Source organism: Equus asinus, chromosome 7 (genome assembly GCF_041296235.1).
Source record: "Equus asinus isolate D_3611 breed Donkey chromosome 7, EquAss-T2T_v2, whole genome shotgun sequence".
Taxonomy (NCBI): Eukaryota; Metazoa; Chordata; class Mammalia; order Perissodactyla; family Equidae; genus Equus; species Equus asinus.
The window spans coordinates 39,453,573-39,480,127 of NC_091796.1; the positions used below are offsets into that span (position 1 = coordinate 39,453,573).

Here is a 26,555-nt window from a genome sequence, read left to right on the forward strand (position 1 = left end):
GATTACTTTTCCTAAAAGAAATGCAGAAATATAAACAGATATCCATCCAGATGTGGTTGATTTTTTTCTCCACATTGCGTTATTATCTGTATTAAGAGACATGCAATCAAGTTGGATAGATATTTCTTGAAATGATGCATGGTATGCAATGCATGCTTTCATTGTGCTTCCTGCCATTATGGAATAATGCGTCTTATTTGGAAATACAATGATCATTTCTGTTAAATCATGCCCAGTCAGCTTCTATAATAACACCTCTGTTTTGTGAATCATTTCAGATTTCAGAGAGCTATGCCTTCCTACCAAGAGAAGCGGTGACACGATTTCTAATGAGCTGCTCAGAGTGCCAGAAAAGAATGCATTTAAACCCAGATGGAACAGATCATAAAGGTAGCTGCAGTGTCAAATAGTGAGATTTAAAGTAATTTTATTCATAATGGCAATTTATATCTCACATTTTTATAAAAATGCAGTAGACTGAAACAGTTCAACAAGTCAGATCATCTCACTTATTCAAGTAGCAGGCAGTGAATTTTGAGTATCCACTTACAGAGTAATTCAGTGTCCGTGCTTAGAAGAAAGACAGTTTTGACTGTGGCAAATAACTTTTTTTCCTGTGATAATGTTTTAATTTTCATTTATCATGTGTATTTCATGGTATTTTAGATACATTCAGCAAGGAAATTGATGTTCTATCAAGTGTCCTTATAAATCTACCAACTCCTTATTTCTGAAAGTGATGAATAGTATGGAGTTCCATCACTGAAATTCTTACATAAAAATTGAGTGGCTTTAGCTTTCATCAAGAATTATCTAGATTATTTTCCATTTCTATGAATTTCTCTCAGAGATCAAATTAATCTCAAAGATACATTTAGGCTATCCCATTCCCATGTGTTGAAGGATGAATAGACTAGCACAAAATAAAAAGAAAAAGAAAAGATAATTTCCTTTTGCGTTCAAGTAGTGCATATAGAAAATAAGTGTGCAGCAAAGGAGAAAAATACAAAACTACAAATAATTGTATTTTATCACTATGGTAGCTTCACTCATTATTACCATGATGTCAAAAAGCTCCCCTCTAGTTAGAAATAACTAATTTTTCCATAGGGCTCATTCATGCCCATACACCTTTGTAGAACTTTACCAGTTATTTTTCTCTACAATCCTTCTACGATGCTACCAATCTCCTAAACACTCGGTATCTAGAATCTTATTTCAATTTGACCAAATTGGATCATTCTGAAATTATAGGTAGAATGCAGTATCACTTTCATTACCCATTAAAAATATTTTATTACAGATAATGGAAAACCTCCCACTTTGGTGACCAGCATGATTGATTACAACATGCCAATTACCATGGCCTATATGAAGCACATGAAACTGCAGCTGTTGAACTCACAGCAAGATGAGGTAAAATGGAAATATCTATGTTTGTATCGCTTACATGTCAGAATGAAGTTTGATAACCATGACTATCGCGTTAAGCATGACGGCATTTTGAAGACGGTAATTTATTTTTTAATGAAAGGGATGTCACTAGGATTGCACAGATGGAGAAACAGGCAGAAACTTCTAGTCCTTGATAGAGATTCCCTGTCTTAGCACATACATCTTAGTGCTATGTGGGAATTTGTTCATTCCCAAGAAAGATTCATTTTCCTTAGCTGACCACCATCGAGCTAGGTTTGGTAAAGTACTAGAAAGTTCAGGAGAAAGTATGACAAATGAATGAGTATCCAAGGAAAGTATCCAAGCCTTTAGTATTATGACTGTTTTTCCCTAGAAATCAGAAAAATCAATTTAATAGGTATTTCAAGTATAATCATTTCTCTACCATCCAAATCTTGTCTATATTTTAAGGTTATTTTTCATTATTGGTTATAAATAATGGTTAACTGATATTCTGTATATTTGTCTACTTCTCTGCATTTTCTAGAGATAATTTGTGGTGATTCTTCTTAATTAGAAGTGTTTTGATGTTTCAAATTATTCCATTTAATTTGTATAATAAGAATCTAGCAATGTGTTTGCTGGCATTTATTAGACATAAAATGCACATTTTTTGAATATTTTTCTCTAGGATACTAATTAACTCCCCAGTTTAGTTGAATTATCCCAAAGGCAGGAACCAAGTTACACATGTAACCTGTGTATATTCTCTCAAAGGCTTATAACAATAAGAGTTTAGTAAATCCTTGTTAACTAGTTAGTAGACATTAATCGATAGACATATTCAGATTATCTCTGTTAGGGATAGTTTCTCAGGCTAATAAATTCTCTCTTTCTTGAAATTTCTCTAGAACAGGAAATATGGTTAAATATTTATTTTTAAAATATAGCATTATTTGTTGAAGTATTATTAAATTCTTTAAAATTACTTTGTTGAGCTAACTTTATAAAACTCAAATCAAATTTTTTGTTTCTCTCTTTATTTGAGCAGGTTTAATCTCAAAACTATGTTTATAAAATTGTTTTATCTCGAAAGACTTTATTAAGGGTACAGTCTGTAAGAAGATCTGTATTAGTGCAGTGGCAGTGTCAGGTTCCATATTACCAGATGGCTACATATAAATGATTAAATAAATAGTAATAAAATTGTTGAGTTAAAGACATGAAAGACAATTACAAAATGTTAATGTCTATCCATTCCTGAGAATGGAAAAATTATTCCCCTGATTCATTACATAATTGGAAAAAAGATTTTACAAAACCTCATAAAACTAGTTAGACCTGTCAAATTATTTGTAAGAAGCTCATTTAGATATAGATGTTTATTTCTAGGCCAAAAAGTAAGAAGATCAACTTTGTGCCAACAACATAGCCCACATATGCTGAATCTTTCTGGCTTCTAAAAAATCATACGTATTTCGCACAAAGGAAATAGATCCTTTAAAATATATAACTGGGTTAGGAAAATAACTCTTATCCTTATGTTTTGAGAATACTAAATTGGATGTGCATTGCCTTAAACATATTCAGATAAATGTCTACTTAGATTATTTACAGAATTTTAGAAATTGTGATTATTGAAAGATGAGAGGGCAAGTAAGGGAATTCATGGTTAAAATGGAATTCAAGTAAGATATTCCTTTGTGATTAGGAATTCAAATTGTCATATCTGGATTTTAATGTGTTAATTCAATTAGTTCAACCAGTATTTATTGGGTGCCTTCTATGTAACTGGCACTTTTATAGATAATGGAATTAAACAGTGAATAAATTGACAAAAATCTTGCCTTTGTTAAGCTGATCTTCCAGTGGGCGGGGGGGAACAGACAATAAAGGTAGTAAATAATGAAAGTGTGTATATAAGATGCTAAATGCTATTAAGAGAAATAAAGAAGGCCAGGAATAGGAATCTTTTTAGGATTACAAAATCTTGTATCCAATTTAAGATCAACTGACTTTCTTATAAACTGTTGATGAGCATTTAAACTGGAACAAACTTTCTGCAGGAGAGTTTGGCAATAATTATTAAAACTTTTAAAAGTTATTTATATGCTTTGACTAGAAATTTATACTAAGGAATGTGATGTATGAAACAATTTATATATTAGGATTTTTATTGCATAGCTAATAGTGAATGATTTAAAATATTTTCAAGATCCGATAGTGAGGAATTGTCAAATCTGCACTGTCCAATATAGTAGCCACTAGCCACATGTGGATATTTAAATTTAGTTAAAAATTAATTCAAATTGACTAAAATTAAATTTTCCATTCTTTAGTTGCTCTAATCACATCTCAAGTGCTCAATAGCCAAGTGAGGCTGGTGGTCACCTTACTGAATAGGGACTATTATAGAACAATTTCATCACTGCAGAATGTTTTCTTAAAGGGACTGACTAAATAACCAGCATTAGAGACACTGTGGAGCTTACTGAACTGCATGTTGCAGGACTCCCACCCCAAGATTCTAATTCTAAATCCGATGTGTGGGAACGGGTGATCTGAGTTTTTAACAAGATCTACACTCAGGCACATTAAGGTTTGAGGAGGTGCATTTCATAGAAAGGCTAATAATATAGGTTTTAAGTTGATTTGAGCATAAGGTCAGTGAAAAACAGCACAAAGATGAGATTGGTGGGAGTGATATTCAAGCAGTCTCATGGAAAACCCTAAATATTTGACTGAATAGCTTACATGCTAGTTGTATTGACTTGGATATAACTTCAAACTTGTGAGTAGAGAAGTAGCATGTTCTGAAATGGGAAGATTAATTTGGCAGTAGTTGATGAACAGGACTGATGAGAAGAAACTGGAGGCGGGTGGATAATTAGGACACACTCCTATTATGTCCTTCAGGATATGAGAAAATGAGATCTTAAACTGATCAGGACAATAGCAATGGAAATCAGGAGATATATGGTAGGGACTCTTTAGAGGTAAAACCTGAATTTGAAAACTAAAATGAAATATGGAACAGGTTAAAAATGTGAATTCCCAGAAACTTCTCAAAATAGAAATAAAATCTCAGTAATAAAGTTTTTAAAAAAGTACTAAATGTGATTTTTAAAAGGGAGAAGACTGGGAAGAAAATTATTTTTTACAGTAAAATATTTGTTATAATTTGTAAAAAGTAAGTTTCAAGGAAGCAGAATTCTATGGGGGTTTGCCATGGCTTTCATTATAACGAGATTTTAGTAACATAGGAATAAGCTCACATTGTAGGATGTGGAGATTCTTTTCCTGGTTGTCATACAAAACAAAATACTCCTCCAGGGAAGGATTTAGAGGAATGACCTAAAGATGATCATGAATAAAATAGTTAATATCATATCCATCGAGTTTTCTGATTCTTTCCCCTTAGAAATCTTCAGTAATTTCTTCCTATGGTGATTAGCATTATCTCTCTGTTGATAATAAAAAATTACAGTATTACATTTTATACACTTGCACCATTTTTTATTAAAAGATAATTTAATCAGTTAATAATTAGAATAGAACTTACAGTAGGAATGCATGCACTTAATTTCATTAAAGCCCTTTATAAATGTAAGCAATTGGATAATTCATATTCTAATGAGGAGTAGAATTATGAAAAGTAAATTGTCTTTCATAGGAAATCATAGAGGAAAATATTTAAAATAGTCACAATCATTAAGCGACTTGTGATAAATACTTTAAAATGGTGATTTAAAAAAAATAAAAATACAAAACAAATACAGGACAAGTCCATTTGGTTACATAACCATTTTAATTTCTTGTCCAAATTCCTTAAAAAGTATGCTTACAAGAGTGGTCATAAAATGTGTATTGATTATCCATAATGTGCTATAGTAGTTTCTAGAACCATTCCATGGCATGGAGACTGTGATCTGGCTCTTTGTATCTACCTTTTCCTTGAACACACACACACATATTCTCATATACGCAAGTTTTATATGCACACACATGTATGTATCTCAGATGGTTGTATATATACACACACTATGGAAACATTATTTTACTAGATTACGTACAGTTAGCTATTTGTAGTATATATAATAAACGCTTATTATAAAGACTATGTTTATGTAGAATACACAGCTGCTTTATAAACACATGTTCATCTTTATTATTATATTTAAATTTATTTTGTGTATGTTTCATATAATATAATAAATATGAAACATTATTTACTCCAGAATTTGTTATATATTCTACATAACAGTATCAAACAGTTCCATGCTTATTATGTATCTGATATTGTTCTAACTACTTTAAATATATTATACCCCCTCAATCCTTATTTGGCCCCATGAGACTGATACCATTATTATTCCCATTTTATAAATGAGGAAACTGAGACACAGAAAGGTTGGGTAACTTGCTTGAAGTAACACATCTGATAAGTGACAGAGCACGGATCTGAACTGGGCAGTCTGGTTCTAAAGAATGTGCACTAAAATACTATGATGTCACAGACACTGTGTGTAGTATACGTGCTGGATATCTCTGTCGTTGAGCTATGTGTGCATAAATTCGTATGTATGTGGTGCTCATTGATGTGCACATTGAATTCTGTTTTTTCTCTTTTTAACATATATATTTATTTCAGATGCTTTGAATTGTCTTAGAATTTAGAATTGGAGAAAACCTAGCGTACCAAGAGAGAAGGCATGCCACCGGGAGAAATCTTTGTGGCTGATTGCCCAGAAGGCTCACAGGGTGGCATTTCCTTCTGAATTAATGAACAGCTATTTTCTCAAGCCTGGGTGACTTCATATGAATCCCAGTTCTGGTATATAATAGTGGGATAAATCACTTACAGCTCTGTGCCTCAATTTCTCAATCTGTAAAATTGGATGGATCCTGGTACCTAACTCATAGGTTAAGATGAAGATGAAGTGAGTGAATAAATAAAGAACAATGTCTGCACCATAAATAATGGTGCTACCACTACTGCTACTGCTAATTATTATATTAATGTTAAACTCTCAGATCAAACATTTACAAATTAAGTGGTTTTGACTAAACCTGGTGATTTCGATTAAATATTTACAATATTTTACACAGGTTTCTCAAGACTTTCTGCCTGCATAACACACTATTTCTCTGAAAATCAGTTTTCCAAAAGGAGTTTGCTACAGTGAAATGACGACAGCAAAATATCTTAGATTTGGTTTAGGTTGATATTTGACAGGTTTTGATGAATTGGCCATTTGGAAAATTGGCCTTTTGGTAATTTAGCCATTTGGTGATCTGGCTTTCGGTAAATGGATCTTGCACAATTTTACCTAGAATTCCTTTTTGTGGTTGCAGTGAAGTTCACATTTACTTGTAAGGAAAGAAAGGGTGTACTAAAATTACCTTGCTCTGCAATAAATGTGGACTTTGAACCCAGCGATGTAAGTTTGTCTATTATTAGAATCCGTTCTGTTTACCAATGAAAATTTTTTGATTAAGGTTTTCTTATTGTATTGTAAGACTTTGCTTATAATATTTTATTAGGTCACTTATTTTTAAAGTCAAAATGTGTATTTCTCTTTATGCTATGTTTGTAATTGACTCTTTTAGGAAATTTTTTACTAATTAAAAAAAATCCATTCTTTCATTGTTAAGGATAATTCCCCAATGATATTCTCCCTAGGCACATAATTTTACCTTTTAAATCTTCCTGTACATAGATACATTGTTTGAATCTTCACAAGTCTTGAAATTCCTTAAAGGGAGAAATCATGCCATTATTTATTATTTCATGTATCAATTAATGTGCAATGTATTTTACCAAGTTCTGTAAAAGCTTGCTTACTGGCTAAACTCTAACTGACCTTATAGATAAAACGGTCACTATTTGAGTGTGTTGTATTTTATGATGCTTTATGATATTTTAAAACCATTTTCAGGATGAAAGTTCAATAGAAAGTGATGAATTTGATATGAGTGATTCAACACGGATGTCCGCTGTGAACTCCGATCTCAGCTCCAATCTTGAGGAAAGAATGCAGAGTCCCCAGGCTCTTCATGGTCAGCAAGATGGTAAGACTTTCAAATTGAACAAACAAACAAATAAACAAAACAAAACACCAAAAATCGGAGTCAGAATTTATTAAAACAACAACCACCTCTTACTCTTGTGTCAATTTTTGTTTGTTTCTGTGGGGACTTTTTCTATGTACTCAGGTTACATCTCCATTATTGTTGGGGTTCAAGTACTTGCTCAAAACTTGGGTAATGGGCTGATTTATAAACAAATGTTAGTTATAAAAAGCCAAGCTTGCCCATGTTTTGCTCCCTGAACTTGAAACATGTTGTATCAATGTAGTTTGGGTCTCTTTGATAGTGTTTCTCTAGCTTTGGTTGCTTGGACCATCATTCCTCTGACTGAATTAAGAGTTTAAATGTGATCAAAAGAATAATTTAGATGTTTTTCTTTTACTAAAAGACAAAATTGTAACTAAAAACGAAGTTGATATAAAAGCAGTTTTACCAAAGTGGTTTTGCTGAATAAGAAGATTTTTGCTGGGATTTTGAGCTATTTTATTCACCTGTAAAGGAAAGAGAGATCATGGTCTCTTCTTATTCTTGGTCCATTGAAGATTCCTGAATCATCCCGTTGTTCTTGATACGAAGAAAACTGGATATGCAGAGAAAGTTTTAGGTCGAAATGCTTTAGGTCGAATATTTTCAGGGGTCTTTAAAAACTATCTTTGTAGATTTTTGTTTTTCTAAGTATAAAACTATGTATGCAAGTAGATGTACCTTTCCTGGGTAATTGTGAATGAAAATTAAGGATTATAAGTAGAAAGAAATGGGCTAATTTTATTCAACATTAGTTTATTATTTCTGTGATTAACCAGGTTTACATAAACTTTTTGACTACAGTATTGTTTTGTGCCTACCTGGGTGTAGGTGGGGAAATAAAACTCTTTCCTTGCTTCATATTAAAAACTGGTTGCAAAAGATTGCCACATTTCTATCTGCTATTAGTATTCTGCTTGTGTTGTCAAGGTTTAAGAAATCCCTGGTTTTAAGCATACAAAAATCCAAAAAAAAGCATGGAGATTTTTTCTCATACTTCAGATGAGTCTGAAAGATGCTGGTGTCCTTGTTGGCATGAGTACGAGGAAGGGGGAGTGCTTCGATCAGTGATTTTAAAATCTTATCTTACTCACAACATAGCAGAGTAACTACTGCGGTAGAGAAGACATTTATTTGGGAAATTTCTAAGAATGAAGTTCTTCTGAATTAGATGTAAATTATCTTTTTTCTTCTAAAATATGAGTAGACATCTTCAGATTTTGATTTTGTCAGTGGAAATTGCATAGCACCAGGATTGAAAAATAACTGAATATATATACATATACACTTATATAGATGCGTATATATGTGTGTGTATACTCTATTAATATTTGTTCACGTATTTTGCCTGTTTATGTCATCATCTTTTTTAGTCTATAATTTTGGAGAATGTAAATGGCAAGAAGATGTCTCTCATGATGCAAATTCATGGTTTTCTTGTTTGAAGTTGCCAGTTGTGGATCTTTAGCTAGGGTACAGCAGATGGGATAAAAATCTATAGTGATTTTAATAAAATGCAGTGGAATAACTTCAAATATTACTTACTCTTAAAAGAAAGCACTTTCTTATAATATATTGAAGTATGCCTCAATAAGGATCTATCTAGTTGTTCCTTCTCCAACCTAATCCTAAGCCTTCCCTTACAGGTTAAATGCCTTTTCCTCACACTCCTCATTGAATTTTCTCATGCAATTATCTCTTCTTTCTCCTGCATCATAGATTTTCCCCAGGATCAGCATACAAAGATGTTGTAATAAATATCCTCTTTAGAAAGCCTCCATTGGTTCCATTGTGCCCCTCCATTCATTGCTCCATTTCTCTGCGTGACTCCTGTCACATACTGTACAACAAAACTCATTGAAAGAGTTGTCCATCATCTCCACTTCCTCACCTATACTCTTTTTGACTCATCTCAGGTAGGCTGTCATCCTCACCACTCCACTTCACTTGCTCTTGTGGACATCACCAGCAGTCTTTGTATTGCCGAATTCATTGGTCAGAACTTATTCCTCACCTCCCTCAACACTAACATTAAAGGACAACACACCCTTTGTTTTCTGGAGGGTCTCTGTCTCAGTCATCTCTGTGACTTCCTTTTCCATATCCCATTCTATAGATGTTGGAATGCTCTACAATGCAACTCTTACTTCTCTCTTCCTCTACACTCTTTCTCTAGATGATCACGTCACATCATGTGGTCTTCCATACCATCTGTACCATAATGAATTCCGTATTTACTTCTCCAAGCCTTGATGTCTTTCCTGAGCTCAGGACTATCTCCCCCATCCATTACCTAAAGTTTAACATTCTTAAGATGAATTATCACTGTATGAAACTGTATTATTTTTCTTATTTATTAGCTGTTCCTTTTCTAGAATGCAGACACTATATCAATTAATGTATCTTCCTATGCTTTTGCTTTTCCTTTCAGTTGCTCCATTTGAGATAGGTCTTAAATACTCTATTATTTAAATGATTAAATTACAACTTTTCACCATAACTGTGATTTGTCACATCAGTATTACATATTTTTTGTGCTTCCTTTTCTTTTTCCTTTCCCCCGACAACAGCACTCGCCTAGGTAACCCATAGTGACAAACCGATGTATCATCCCCTATTTTTCTTTGTACTTACACACACATGTACACAAACACATGTGCATATAGTGGTCTCCCCTTGTCTTCAGGGGATAAGTTCCAAGACCCCTAGTGGATACTAGAAACCACGAATAGTGCCAAATTCTACATATGCTATGTATTTTCCTATACATACATACCTACCTATGATAAAGTTTAACTTATAAATTAGGCATGGTAAAAAATTAACAACAATAACTAATAATAAAATAGAACAATTATAACAGCAACTGTAATAAAAGTTACTGTAGGTTTTAGCAACCTCAGCATATGATTTTTTTTCTTTCCTTATTAAGTCAAGAACTTTCACCTTTTCACTTAAAGGAAGCACTTTCCGGCTTCTCTATGGCAGATCTGAATTGCCAGCATCTCTACTCTTGCACTTTGGGGCCATTATTAAGTAAAATAAAGTTTATTTAAATAGAAGCACTGCGATACCATGGCAGTTGATTTGATCACCGAGGGGGCTACTTAGTGATTAATGGACAGGTGGTGTATACAGTGTGGATATGCTGGACAAAGGGATGATTCACATCCCCAGCAGGACAGAGTAGGAGGGCGCAAGATTTCATCACGCTATTCAAAGCAGCACGCAATTTAAAGCTTGTGATGGGCCTAGCCTACTGGAGTAGTGGTTACGTTTGCGTTCTCTGCTTCAGCTGCCCAGGGTTCATGGGTTCAGTTCCTGCGCATGGACCTATGCACCGCTCATCGAGCCATGCTGAGGCAGCATCCCACATACAAAATAGAAGAAGATGGTCACAGATATTAGCTCAGGGACAATCTTCCTCAGCAAAAAGAGGAAGACTGGCAACGGGTATTAGCTCAATTTAATAGTTGTAAGACATGAATAATCTAAAATTTTTTAAAGTCAAATTAAAACGTTCTGTTTTCATTAACATTAAGTAATTAATTTAAGATCTTGTTGTAAAGGAATTGAAGTAACATATTGTGATATTTAGGAATCCTTCCCGATGATTATAACACGGGTAGGAATAACAGTGTATTAGGAGAGTGTGTTCAATATCCCTTGATTGTCTCTCAACTTAATGGAGTAATGTGGAGATTTCTTTAAGCATAGTTTTTTTTTTTACAGTATTTGGTACTTCGTTAATGTGTTAAACAATGGCTTGTTTATACATTGAAACCTTAACAAACAGTGTTCTGTGTGCCAGGCAAAGGGTTGTGGTCATCAATAGAAACAAGAAAAGAGGGAAAACAATTTGTGAGTTAAGAATTCCCTGAAAGAGTTCATCTACATTTACTTCAGCTTTAAAACGTATATTCAAGGCAACATTTAGACATACATAGTTAATCTTCCAGAACTTCAGTCTCCCCCTTTCCAGATAGTATTTGTAATCTAGAAATATTTTGGTATACTTCAATTGGTCTGACCATATTTGATAAACAGGAAAAAAAATTGAATTGGAATTTAGTGGCTAGCCCGCATGCCCATGTTAAACCACAGTGTGTATATATAGACAGAGCTTACAAAATCATGCTTAATTATAATAAACTTTGAAGAACTTCGCCTTCTCTACTAAGAACAGGTAAATTTTTTTTACCATAAATATCAATAGTAAAAATTACATAATAATTTATATGTTATAAATATGTTATAGGCTAATTATATAATTGGTAAGTATTCTGTATTCTGATTATTTGAATTGCTTACCTTTGAGTAAAATCATAACATTCCCTTTAAACTGTTGTGGCTCTCAGGATCAAAAGGTTAGAAGACAGTTTCCAAAACTTAGAAAATTATCTTGTTTTGAATCTCTTTGGGAAAAAAAAAAAAATTGAATCCCACTGATGTCCACTCAGTCCTTCAAAGCTAGGACTAGAATGTCCCATCTAGAATCTAAAGTTAGATTCCTGCTTCCAGGGACACAGAGATATTTTGTATGATAACGTATTAGCCTAAAACACTTTTCCCATGTCATAATCCATAGTTTACTGGTTTGGAAAGAGGCGGCGTTAAGAAGTCCATTGAAGAAACATCCCTGTGTTAAATATTTTTCCAAGATTCTCTGAGCCCCTTTGGCTTCTGTACGGGGGGATCTTTGCCTCCCCCTGGGACTAATATGACATAGCATTCACCCAAAATAAGAAGCATGTTTAGGGCCTAGGTGGCCAAAAGGAGGCAAATGTCCCATTCAGAAAGAAAATTCTAAAAAGTCTCTTTCTTGGGAACTTAAACGTACTTAGGCAAGGGTAAGTGGTAAGATGCTTAGTTATGCATTTTTTAAAGTGTTTTTATAGGGAATATTATTCTTGCATTTCAGGTCATGTTATTTGAAAGTTTACTTTTAAGTTAACATTCTGCTCTTTGATACTTGTACTGCATAAGTTGTTTTTAATATAAGTGAGTGCTTGTTTAGAAATCGCCATATGGGTTCAACCTAATAGTTCAAATTTTAAAATAACTTAAAATAGAACATGAAGAATATGAAAGCAAAATGTTTTTGAAATTGGAATGTGTTTCTGTTTCAGAACAATGAGGCACGTGCATGTATATCATGTATATCTTGATTTGTACACTTGGAAAATGACCGTAGCCCTGTTCTGAGTGTAAACAGAGAATGGAGTAAATTTAAAAATGGTGATTTAGTTTTGAGATAAATAAGTTGGCAATGAGATATGGTAGTGGGAGTTTCATTTTCTCTTCTGTCCTAATTTAGATTATATGCTGAGCTGGCAGCATAGACTCCTACCTGGGGAATTTATAAAAAAGATACAGATTCATAGGGCCCACCTATGACGAAGACAATCATGTGGGAAAATGTGTGGAGCCAAGATTCCAGACCATACTTTGGATGATACTCCTCACACTTCTACCTGGCAGTGCTGGAGTGTCGAGATGAGTACAGTCTAAGGGGTACTGAGTCATGTGGGTGTAGTTCATGTTAAAATGCTGTTTTCGGTGTGTTACCTTCTAAATTACCTTCTGAGAGACTATTGATGTGCAAATTTGTATGGACTTCAGTTAACACTGTTTTCTTAGTTATGACCATTGCTGTGTACCACTGTTTATAACAAGTTATGACAAGCGCTATTTCACTTTTTAAAACACCCCCCTACTAGTCTAAAAAATTTTACAGTCTGTTTGCGGTCTTATCTATGTGAATATTGTCCACATTGGCTTTAATTTAGAAACACACACACAAAATACTCTTACTGCTCTGTGTATATGTGAATACAATTTTAGTAAAAGTATATCTGTGACCAAAATTGCATCTAATATAGCTGAATAGGATAGTTTCAAGTAGTTATTAAAGCATATAAACCAGTAATTAAAAACAACTACTATTTGCCATTTAATTTAGTTGGAAAATACAATAAAACATGTTTTTAATAAAAATGATGTAAAACTATACTTAATAGGAAATTAAATTTAGTGGTTAATTTTTTATGATGATGATTTTTAATTAGGAAAGCAATTAAAAATTTTTTAGGCTGAACACCAAATTCCCTACTGAGGTTATGTTGTCTTGTGTAAGTCATTTTCTTTGTTCCAACTTTGTTTTCCTTTAAATGTTTCTAATTGCTTAGGAAATTTTGCACCAAGCAAAAATGGCTAAAAGAATGTTGTTGGGTGTTTTTTATATACATGTAATAAAGTATTTAACTTCCAAAATTGAATCTGTTCTTAGCAGTGTTATTGTTCTCAATTTTTAAGTTGCATATACTTCTGAACTTAAAATACCTGAAAATGATACAATTCTGCTGCTCTTCCTTAATTCAAGTTGTTCTAATGGTAGATTAAAAAATAATTTACATGATGAATGTATTGAATTAATTATCTTAGGTTGAGATATTTGAGCTGATGAAGCTTTGGAAAACTTTCTCTTCCTAGCAGTTGCTCTAAAAATAATTATATCATAATTTGCAGAAATATAAAATATCTTTATAAGTAATGTAAAGAAAATAGATAATTAGGAGAAATGTTATGATGAATCAGAGGAAATTTTGGTTGCTAGATTCTTTTGTAATAGTATGTATGCTTGTGTGTGTGTGTATTTAATCATTTGAAATTGATTTTGAGAAGTAATTCTCTTTCCAAAAGCAGAAGAAGAAATTGCAATTTGGCTTACATATAAAGCATAAGTATGGAAAAAAGATGATTCGTTCTACATTTTTTAAACTGTTTTTACAGGGAATATTATTCTTGCATTTTGGGTCATATTATTTGAAAGTTTATTTTTCTCTTAACAGTCTGCTTTTTGATACTTGTACCGAATAAGTTGTTTTTAATATAAGTGAATGTTTGTTTAGAAATTTAGTTTATTGATTTCAGTGGGAAGCTTGCACACCCCAGAGACCAATCCAGTCCTAGCTAGGTCCTGGATCTCTGGAAAATTAGGGGGAACTGGCTTGGTTCCAGGCTTACCTCGGAGAGTCTAATCTGATCAGGGAAGGATGTCAGATTAATTTGGAATTTTACTTCTGGGTTAGGTCTTTGTTTTGAAGTATTTCTCTTGTGGTTTGTCCTTATCTTCATGGTGGTGTTCACTGGTCCATGAATGATTACATGGATCTAGTGTTCAAGGTTGCAGCACCTCCAGGAAATGCCAAAATTCTGTTAGAACCAAGTAGAAGATACTAGACCCATTAGTCTTTGAATTTTGAGTTTTGTCTGTCTGATAATACATAAATAAGGTCAAGAATCCACATGACCCTGGAGAGATGTTAGAAAGTATATATCTTTTGTGCATTTATTCAAATAAACCTTGAACCTATAAATGCCTGGATCCGATATATTAAAAAATCAGAACCACTTGAATTTTTCCAATTTGAAATTCTTGAGCAACTAACTTTTTTTCTAATTGTTTTGTTTTTACTATCAGCTGGCTAGCCTTTATGAACTCTTACTGTAAAGTCAACACTATGCTGTGTTTCTTTACAACTTTCTTGTTGCTAGAGTGGGTCAGCTATTACTTTTTTAAAAAACAGCTTTGGCCTTTAGGCGAAAATAATTTCAATGTCAAAGGGTTTTGAAACTGCTACTGCATGAAAGTTGTACAGAGATGTAAAGCAGCTATAAAATTGGGCTAAATTGACCGTAAAAATCTTTATTTACTAGGGTTACAAAGATCATAATTAGATGGTGGGTGTATAAAATAAAAGAATAGTCGGAGGGTATTGAAGAAAGCAGTTGAAAGGATATTTTCTTATATTCATTGTAAATTTATACTATATTTGTTTTCTTATCAGTCTCATTTCTTTACTTGACTAGGAGCACTGTGGGGGCAGGAAACAGAGCATATCTTATGCATCCTTGCACACTGCCTTTGGAGCCAAGCACAGTGTTCGACATACAGTGGAATGTAGGTTTTGAATTGAAATACCATTTTGAAATTTCTTCCCCATCTTCTTGATTCTGTAGTGAAAGTGCACTCAACCCTTAGATAGGTAGTTGATTTTCTTGCCCATGAATGAGTACTCTGTCCTTTTTACATCTTACTTTGGAGTTCCTGATGCCTGTGCTTCCTCCCTTATCTACCTCCCACATCTACTCAGGAGCAATGAAACAATAAAGTAGCTTTGAGATCCTAAAGTGATTTCATTAAGAAGGCAGCATGAAGAAACTCTTAATTTTAAATCTTGAGACTTGTTATTTTTTTTTTAAATCCCATATCTGCCAATAACTAGTTTTTCAGCCTTATTTACGAATTAACTTCTTTAGGTAACCATTTCTACATCTATAAATAAGGAGCTTAGATAACCTCTCTCTAGGATTCGTTCTAGCTCCAGAACAGTCTGAGCGTTCATCCTTTAGGATTCTTTTTCTCATCTATCACATTTTGTTGTCCTCATCCTAATAAATCACTTTTTAAAAAAAAATGAATGAGATTACATCATTTTCTATATATCTCTAAACTGGTTTATGTTTTCTCAGACTGGAGAAAGGGATTAAAGAATGATGGAGACAACCCTATCCTTCTCTCAGCTAGCCTTTCACTTCTTTAAAGAGCCATTTTAATTCCAAGATATATGTATGAGGAGTATTTAGAAAACCAGTGTGACAACTGAAGGGGCAGCCTTCCCACTCTCCCAATTTTTCCCTCCAGTTGTGAATCACCCAGAGTTATTCTCTGTCTTGTTTTTGCTACCAGTCTTCCATGCCTTTGGTAAATTGTAGTCAATGCAAAGGCTCATGGATTGCCAAAATGTGAAATTAACACTCCCTTCTTTTTCCTCTTCATTAGGAACATCATTCATAAGAACACTTATCCCCATTCCTTCCCGAATGTGTGTGTGTACATAAGCATGTATATATATACATACATACATATACATATATATATATGGGGGGGGTAATGTGTGTATGTGGAGATGGAGGGAAGAATGAATGGAGGAAGGGAGACAGAGAGAGTTTTAGTACTTTCAACAATAATGATTGTTTTCCTTCAAGTGTTTTTTATGAAATTTATCCTAAGGTCCTGAGGTACTGGAGGGTTTCCTTCAACAGCAACATCATTAAAGCTTTAGCAACCTCAAATGTCTATATACATTTCAGAATTTTAAGACTTTTGGATTTCAAATATCAATCAGCCTATCTCTCAGTATGGGGATTTATTTCACAAACATAACATTATTGCTATAACGTAATGTCTTGGAGAATAGATCGTAGCATTATAACAATAAAAAATACAGCTCATCACTGCTTAGCTTTGTCTTTATTCAAATCTATCATAAGGCAATCAAGAAAAATCATATTAGCATTATGGGTATGGAGGAGTTTAATACACTGAATGCTGATGCCAGTGTTCTAAATTGGTCTCAGTGAGGACATGCTTACTCTCTTAATGTAAGTCAACAACATCAGTGGTTTGTTTATTTAAAATGTCATATACATAATTCTACTTTAGAATTGATGAAAAACATCTAAACTATCATCTGTATTTGACCATCTAAAATCAAATTATTGTTTTAGATATTTCCAAAGGAAAGTGAAGATAGATGATGACAAGAACTAAAATGTCTTGACTGCTTGCTGTATGCCAGGCACTGTCCCAAGAATTAACTTTTTAGGTTTTCACAACAATTGTATGAGGTAGAGACTGGTGTTGTTTTTGTGGCTAGATGGGGAAACTAAGGCTAAGTAACTAGCCTATCATTACCCAATTTCTCAGTGGTAGAAGCAGGCTTGGAACACAAGCCTTCTGGATCTGGAGCCTATGTCTTTAAAGATGAGTTTCAAACAAACAAACAAACACATGGAAAAGGAGAACAGTTTGGTGATTACCAGTGGGAAACAGGGTAAGGGAAGGGCCAAGGGGTCAAGGGGCACACATGTATGATGACAGATGGAAACTAGACTATTGAGGGTGAATACGATGCTGCCTATACAAAAGTTGCAACATAATAATGTACGCCTAAAATTCACACAATGTTATAAGCCAATATGACCTCAATAAAATAACTTAAAATATATATAGATGACGACAGTAACAGTAGTTAGTTTTTTGTGGGGCTCAATTATGGGTGATTCTTATTTTCTTTTTGCACTTTTATGTAATTTACAGATTTTCACAATAGATACGTATTATTTCTGTAAGAAAAAAGATGACTTTCTAAGCTGCCACAAGCCCACCTCTGTAACCATTGCATTTATTATATTCTGTAACTTATGCTTGCTTATACACATTATTTTATGCCGTGCATGCTCAACCATCCCATCATGTTCTTATTTCCTGAACAGAGAATTAATATTCTGGCCAATATTTTAGTATTTCTTGTGCTTTTTAATCTATCTATAATAGCTACTTGTAGATGTTTCCCCATACTTTCCTATTTTCATGCATGTGTCTTCTTTGTTTCTACATTGTCATGAAGAAATTAAAATATTATTTCTAGCCATTGAAATCTATTGGTTTCATATAGCTTCCTAAAGCAGGAGTAGCAAACTTAAATTCTGTTTATTTCAATAACATCTCTTGACAATAATTGCCCTGCATTTAAAATTCATATTTTCTTTTATCTGTTAAATATGTAATTGACTTTTGACAATTTCTTTCATTCCCCCCTATTCTTCCCTTGTATAGAAAGGACAATAAGAAATTGTGATTGACCTCCTCTACTGCATTCATTATTTTGAATCTTCTCATTTTATTTCGCTGTGCTTTATTCTAAATAATAAGACCAAGCTTTGAAAGAAATGAAAAAAAAAATACTTTTCATTCATGACTCTCCACTCCTGCCAATAATGATTTATCTTATCTCATAAGCTTTTTTTGGGTAACATAGCTTTGCTTTGTGTGAAATAACAAAGTGCACTTTTTTGGATAAAGAGCGCCATTTTCCTACCAAAAACATCCAGATAAATAAGCTGTTTTAAAATATTAATCATACAAATCATGTCTTAAAATAACATACTTTATATAATGATAACAGTTATGTTAACCTAATAAAAACATTTTAAAAAGGGTGTTAAAGGGTACATAATGTGGAAATTATCCAGAATAAGCTAAGTAGACTTATATAATGATGGAATATTCAGCCCTACACAAATGTTAGCAAACTCTCAAAATAAAACATCAAACTTCAAAAGATGCCATTTATTATTATAAATTGAAATTACTTGCGTCTCTCAAAAGAACAAAACTGGACCAATAAAGTTTATTAAGTGCTTGTGAGACGTTGCAGCTTTGAGAATGTAGAGTTAGTGAATTGAGAGGTTAAGAATAGAACCAGTTACCACTTGGGCACATTTTTTGTCTAACGATTGTGAATATCCTTATATATTTTATAGGGCTTTTCAGCCAGCCAATCTGTAAACAGGCCAGCTTCTGCATTTGCATCCTTAGATAGGGGTCTATTCCTACTTTCTTAAAAAGAAGACTACAAACTGTTATTCTGGGTATGAAAATTTTATCAATAAGCTCCAGATAGACTAGGTATTTTGACTCTCTCTTGGAAAACATTTCTTACCCCATGGTGGTGATATTTTAATAACGATCATGCAGTTTAATAATTAAAATAGTCTCTTGGGTCACATATTATTCTCATTTCAAAATTAAACCATGTCTTTTGTTTTCTTTCGTTGAAACAATCCTGCTGTTTGCTACTAAAAATAGTCTTACCTTGTTAAGCAAGTGTTTGCTAAGAATTCTTTATAATGCAGATTCCAAACTATTGTTAAAGATGACAGTGGACAAGAATGTGGTACAATGGATAGCAGTGGACCAGGGTTCACAGGACCAAAGTTTGGATCCAGTTCTGTGACATAAACTGTGTGTCCTGATGGATATTGTCTCACATACAATTAGCCTAAGAGTCCTCCATTTTCAAGTAGGGGTAATATTTGCCTTATTAATGTCACAGAGTTTATGATAGGAATCAATAAGATAATATAGTCATTTATAACAAATATTTATTGACCGCCTACTATGTGCCAGGATTATAGTAAGTGCTGGAAATTCAGCAGTGTACAAATCATAAGAGGGGTCCATACTATGAACATTGACATATAGTCTAGTAGGGTGGAGGCACAAGACTAAATTTATCACTACAAATTGTGATAATCACTATGAAGGGAACGAGGGTACTCCCTCATGAAAGAGTATGGCAGTGGCACTGTTTTCACCTGGCCGTGGAGGAGCTGGAAATGCCTCAGAAGTGACCCAGAAGATGAACAACAGTTCATAGGTGAAAAAGGCACAAGAGCACTTTAGGCAGAAGCAACAGCACATGCAGAGGCTGTGTGTTTTGTAAACTGTTAAGGTATAACGGGGCAATATCTTGATATTAAACTGTATGTGCTTGGTTTTTCAAATCCTTTTACTTCTGCTCACCACATCTCCTCTCAAGGAGAATCCGAGGCTTTCCAAATGAACTGCCGTCAGGCTAAGCATAGCATGGAAAGAATAAAGAATCAATTGCTTGGATTTTGAGTGCTTAAGTAGATATTTTAAAATTAATAGCATAGATAGACATCTTTAAAACCATAGCTTTTACTGGCAAGATACACACATAGAATAGAATTCTAAGAAATTGGCTTTAAATAGGAGCAAAATCCTAGAGGTCTGAATGAATACATTATGGAAGGGACAAGAATGCATAAATACGTAAGAAGTTTTTTTTCTCCCAAAAGAAGTAAACAATCCAACTGTATGTGGGAAAGAGCAATTTAGAGAGATGTACTGCAAGGTTCTCTGGGAAAAGGCTAGTGGCCCTGGCCAGGGTGTCAGGGTAATTGGAATACGCTTGAAGGATGAAAGAACCGTGTGAGTATGGGTCTCATTACCCAGGGTGCAGTCAGGAAGACTACAAACGTCATAGAGAGATGTCCCTGTGTCCAATGTGGCATCTAGAGTGCAATAGCAATAGCATGAGATACTTAGGTAATAGACTAAAGGAAAGTCTCACAAACACATATGCCAGCTTGGTGGGGGGGTCGGGGGGTGGTGAGTTGCCAGAAGAAGCAGCAGAGAGGTCTGGTGAACTGGAAGAATCTCAGAGGTTGGGATGAAAAAGTCCTGAATCTATCATTTGGAAGCCCTGGCAAGATCATGGTCATCATCAGCAGATTCAACGAGGATAAACACCTGATGAGAAAATTATTCTTCCATAGAGGACAGTGAAGACAAAATAAAGTGGCTATCTTCTCCTTCTCACCTACCCTTCCCAAGCTTCATGCAATGTTATGTCTTTGAGACTCCTAGGAAGATGGGGAAAGAATGGTGGTGGTTAGAATCCTGACTAGTTTACAAGAGAGACTGAGTAGTTATACAAAGAAGACTGAGTTCACTAGACATGACAACTCCCTTCATTTGGCATAAATTTCCCTCCCTGACCAAAAGTGTGGCAGCTAAATGGAATTCAGTTAAAAAGGAAAATGCCCTCTTTTTGTACACTCAAGGTGGTGACCATGTCAATTTATACTAGTCTTACATGCAATGCAAATATCAGAGTAATCATCATTACATTTAGGAAAAGAGCCCAGAAGTTAACATTTCTAAGGTATCTTCAGTTACTTGAAATTAGTCATCCTGATCAGTTTCCCTCTTTTTTAATACCTTGTGGGAAATTGGATACCGGCTTCATTTTGTACCTGCATTCTTTTATCAGTGATTGCTAGGCATTTTAGAAATCCTCTTCCAGATCAAAACATATTTGAAAACTACGCTGTATATTTTGATCCTATATGAGTAATTATTGAATTACTCCTTTTCAAATTGGCTTGTCGTTATATACACATAGTTGTGTTGAACATGACTTATTAAATGTTTTGTCTTCTCTATACTTACCTTTCTAAAATGAATTGTTTGATAATATGTAGCAAAGGGACATGTTCTTACTTGTGGGGTGTAATTGGGTAATTGGTTTGTTAAAGTGTGTCATTGAGGGTGTGTGTCATTGTCTTCTGGGAATTGTTCTATATCAACAGCATCTAGTGTCACGTGAAGACTGTTGCTGCTTGATGACATCCTTTGCATTTTGCCAATTTTCTATATTAATAAAGGGCAAAATCTATCATTAATAATAATGACTTAAATTTAGAAGAAGGGAATTAACTCCACCTGAGACATTTCACTTTCAATTAGAATCCAATTTACATCCACCTAATGTGAATTTCTGTGACCTGACCAACGCTGAGAGGTTTATGACCATCATCCTCCAAAATTGACACACATTTCATTCTAATATAAAGAGAAAACATGTATTTATTGTCTCCCTGGCAAGTAAAATTATATATTCATTGTTCACATATTTAAATTAAGATGAAAACATCTTGGCTTCAAGAAAATCCTAAAATATTTCAATTATCTGAGATGAGAAGAAATAGCATACAAATATGTGTTGGATTCCTCTTCTCATGGAAATTATTTTATGATGGGAAAGGTAAATCTTTGGATTTAAAAATCTGTAAAGGCATTTTGCAAGTTTAAAAATAATAATAGTATTTTTATTTGGGTAGTTTATGGTCAATCTATTTAGGAAGTTATCTTTATTTTTTTGTCTTGCTTTTGCAAAGACAAAAATTGGTAGTTGCTACTATTTGCACTATTGCCATAGAAGGTAAAATCCTGGAACACTGGCACACTTTGTGTTTTATGCTGAAACAGGCAGTCATGGAAAATAGTAAAATCATCAGTTACTTTTATAACCACTAGAGGTCTACTGATATCAAATTTCTGTCAATATCCTTCATCTCTACAAATATTTAAAATTATTTCATGTGAAAGTGAATATTCTCTTCTTTGTTTTATGTATCTTTTATTCTATGGATTTAATTCCACTTAAAGTTCAGGGTAGCTGGCAGTTTGGGGGCATTGGGGAGGGTTTTGTTGGGTTTTTTGGGTTTTGTTTTCCTCTCAAGTTGTGTTTATGTTCTATGTCCTGACTCTTAGGAAAATGTAACTTTTAAGTGGTTGGTGGGCATTGGGTAGTTTAAGTACATGCCAACACTTATATATGCATGTGCGTATGATAACATTAGTTAAAAAGAAATGTCTGCTTTGCTTTTTATTCAGCAGACTATGTGAAGTCCATTTGATTCTAAAGCAAGAATTTGCTGTCTGGTGCTACACATTTTCACACGGACTTGTGAATGCACCTTCAGGGAGTTTGCAGCGTGCATACAAATCAGACATAAGCAGAGTGCACCATTCAAGGACTCATGTTATGTCGTCAGTCATGTGGCTAAAAATAGATGCTTTCTATTTTGTTAGAAATAATAAATATTACTAGCCACCATTTTGTAGAAAATCTGTGTGTAATAACCCTGGAAGCATTAAATATTATTGTGCTATTCAATAGGACCTGCTATTTTATGTTCTTTTATATAAAAGGTAGCAATTCAAATCTGTGTGACAGAATTAGGTAGCCCATCGTTGAACTCTGGTGCTTAGGAGGAGCTTAGTAAGTGCTGTTCAAGTGACGTTTCTGTCTTCTTGTAGTGGAGTGCAGGTGACATTTGAAGAACTAAGACACACCCTGTAGTCCCAGAGTCTCCTGTATCTACAGTACTTTGAACTAGGTCCTAGGTTGCAAAGCTTAGTAGAAATGTTGCTTCCGTCACTTTCTCCCTCCAGTCCAGCTCCAGCCTTATTTTCTTGTAATAGTGAAATTACAAATGTGGAGTCATCGTTTTGGAAAAAGGAGGAGGGGAAATGTGTAAGTTCTTTTCCCATTAGCCAAAATAATTATGAATGCATCTGCAATAAAAAGAGAACAATCTGAATTTAAGGAAACATCACATCTACATTTCTGGAGCATTTAAGGAAGTGGCCATGAATTTTTTATCTTCGGACATCACTCTCTCTAGGAGGCATGGGCAAAGTTATGAGAGCAGCAAAGGGGTGACTTTCATTCAATTCCTTTAGGCAACACTATTCTTTTTTACCACATGTTGCTAAATAGTCGTAGTTTATACTATCTAGGATGACCTTTTGAGTAAGCAGAAATGGCTACTGCTGGTGTAAGGGATTTGGAGGATATCAGAAATGCCTCCCCTTGGCTTCTGTGTGTGGGAAGTGAACTTCATCTATGAAATGATGCAAGTTTGTGCACTCTACAAAGGCTGCTGGCCACAGGGTGAGTGAAGGCTGATTCCAGGTCAGGTTTGGCTCTGCCAAGCTGAATATGCTGGTGCAAAGCTGCATCTGCCCAGAGGGATGGGCATTTTTTGTAATTCATCTGCAAAGAGGAAGCACCTTTTGCAAGTATCCAGCCTTTCTGTGGTTTGCTCGGGGCATGCTGTGTGCCACTGCCTGCCCCCTACTAAATTATCTCCCTTAATCCTCTATCATGGTATAAGAGATTTTACCACTATACTTTTGGTGTCTGAACGTTCTTGTATTTTCTCTCTCATCAAAATTAAAATGTTATATACCCCTCAAAGTAAAACCTTTGCAGCTATGAATTAATACCTAAATTTAAATCACCACCTGCTATCTGGGAAGGCTCTTATGGAATTTAAATGCTGTTTTTGGCATTTGTAGAATATATAAACTAAAATACTAAATCCCTGAGAGGAAGTGTGGACCATTAAAACTGCTGTCCTTGGTAAGAAAATCAGAAATATGTTTCTCTTTTAAGAAAGAAAAATTTTTAATTAAAATTTAATAATAAGAGGGTAAAGTCTGCAAAAGTGTCTATGTGTTTATTACACTGTTTTCTACTCTTTTTCTTCTTGGCACTTGAGAAAAATCAATCTTTCTTGGGCTGTAAAACTTAAACATCCCCATCCCTCATTATCAAATACACTTTAATGACTCTTCATGCTTGAGTTAGTGTCATAATTTATGAAATATTGTTTATAAAATTAGATAAGCCATAAAAGACTGACTACTGTAAAAACTGGTAATTCATAATTTTATCAGTTGAGGTGAGTAAAACTGTAAGAACCTGGGTTTCTTATGGTTTTGTAGGATACATGATTGTCAAGCTCTAAAAGAAATGCACTTCTGTTGGGTAAGAGGAACATGACTACTTGTTATTTTCCTACTGCAAAAATTTAAAATAAAGCAATTTGCCAGTGTTTTTTCCTGAAAACTAAATTCTATTTATTTTTTGTTTATTTATTAAGCCTTATTTTTTGTTTCTTTTTTTAAATGACTACTTTTTTAAGGGGAGCAGTTTTAGGTTTACAACAAAATTAAGAGAGAGCTACAGTGATTTCCCATATACCGCTTCCCCCACACATGCATAGCCTCCTCATTATCAAAATCACTCACCAAAATGGTACGTTTTTTGCCAAGGATGAAACTATATTGACTAATAATAATCACCCAAAGCCCATAGTTTACCTTAGGGTTCACGCATGGTATCATACATGTGTGGGTAAATAGATAATGACATATATCCTTCATTATAGTATCATACAGAGTAGTTACACTGCCCTAAAAATCCTCTCTGCTAGAATTCATCTCTCTCCCTCCCCGCCCCGGCATCCACTGATCTTTTTATTGTCTCCACAGTTTTGCCTTTTCCAGAATATCATGTAGGTCGAATCAAACAGTATGAAGCCTTTTGAGATTGGCTTCTTTTACTTAGCAATATGCATTTAAGATTCCTCCATGCCTTTTCATGGCTTGATAGCTCATTTATCTTTAGCACTGAATATTATTCCATTGTCTGAATGCACCATAGTTTATTTATTCATCCACCTCTTGAAGGGCATCTTAGTTGCTTCCAAGTTTTGGCAATTATGAACAAAGCTGCTATAAACATCTTTGTGCATCTATGTTTTATGTGGTCATAAACTTTCAGCTCCTTTGGGTAAACGCTAAAGAGCATGATTGCTGGATTGTATGGTAAGAGTTTGTTTAGTTTTTAAGAAAGTGCCAAACTATCTTCCAAAGTAGCTGTACCATTTTGCATTCCCACCAGCAAAGAATGAGAATTCCTATTGCTCCATATCCTCACCAGAATTTGGTGGTGTTCGTATTCTGGATTTTGGCCATTTTAATAGATATGTAATGGTTATCTTGTTGTTTCAATTTGCATTTCCTTAGTGACATATGATTTGGGGCATCTTTTCATGTTCTTATTTGTCATCTGTTTATCTTCTTTGCTAAGGCGTTTGTTAAGATCTTTAGCCCATTTTTTAATTGAATTGTTTTCTTATTGTTGAGTTTTAAGAGTTCTTTGTATATTTTGGATAACAGTACTTTATCAAATGTCTTTTGCAAATGTTTTCTCCCACTCTGTGGCTTGTCTTCTGTTTCTCTTCAATTGTCTTTTGCAGAGAAGACATTTTTCATTTTAAGGAAGTCCAGATTCTGAATTATTTCTTTCGTGGATCATGCCTTTGATGTTCTATCTAAGAAGTCATCACTGTGTTCAAGGTCATCTAGGTTATCTTCTAAATGTTTTCTAGTTGTGCCTCACATTGAAGCCTATGATCCATTTTGAGTTAATTTTTGTGAAGGATGTAAGATCTGCATCTAGATGAAATTTTTTTGGTATGGAAATGTCCAGTTTTTCCAGCACAATTTGTTGAAGAGACTATCTTTACATCATTGTATTGTCTTTGCTCCTTGTCAGTGATCCATCTATCGTGTTTGCTTGGGCCTATTTCTGGGCTCTCTGTCTCTTGTGTTGACCTGTTTATTTATTCTTGGGCCAATACCACACTGTCTTGATTACTCTAGACTTATAGTAAGTCTTTAAGCTGGGTAGTCTTAGTTCTCCAATTTTTTCTTCTCCTTCAATATCGTGTTGGTTATTCTGGGTCTTTTCTCTCTCTGTATAAACTTTAGAACAGTTTTCTGATATCATAAAATAACTTGCTAGGGTTTTAAGATTACATTGAATCTGTAGATCAGTTTGGGAAAACTGACATCTTGACAATATTGAGTCTTTCTATCCATGAAAATGGAATATCGCTCCATTTATTTAGTTCTTCTTTGATTTTGTTCATCTGAGTTTTGTAGTTTTCCTTACATAGATTTTATATGT

The 26,555-nt window shown here is 34.1% G+C and overlaps 1 protein-coding gene across 9 annotated transcripts in view; it reads left to right on the top strand.

Moving 5' to 3' along the window:
- NOL4 (nucleolar protein 4) overlaps window positions 1–26,555 on the top strand; it is a 361,044-nt gene that overhangs the window by 111,548 nt on the left and 222,941 nt on the right. For all 9 annotated transcript variants that reach the window (XM_044774554.2, XM_044774556.2, XM_044774560.2 and 6 more), the window contains 3 exons: window positions 279–390; window positions 1,304–1,416; window positions 7,335–7,467. In XM_044774554.2, the coding sequence (XP_044630489.1) occupies window positions 279–390; window positions 1,304–1,416; window positions 7,335–7,467 (358 nt within the window). The remainder of the gene's footprint in view (window positions 1–278; window positions 391–1,303; window positions 1,417–7,334; window positions 7,468–26,555) is intronic.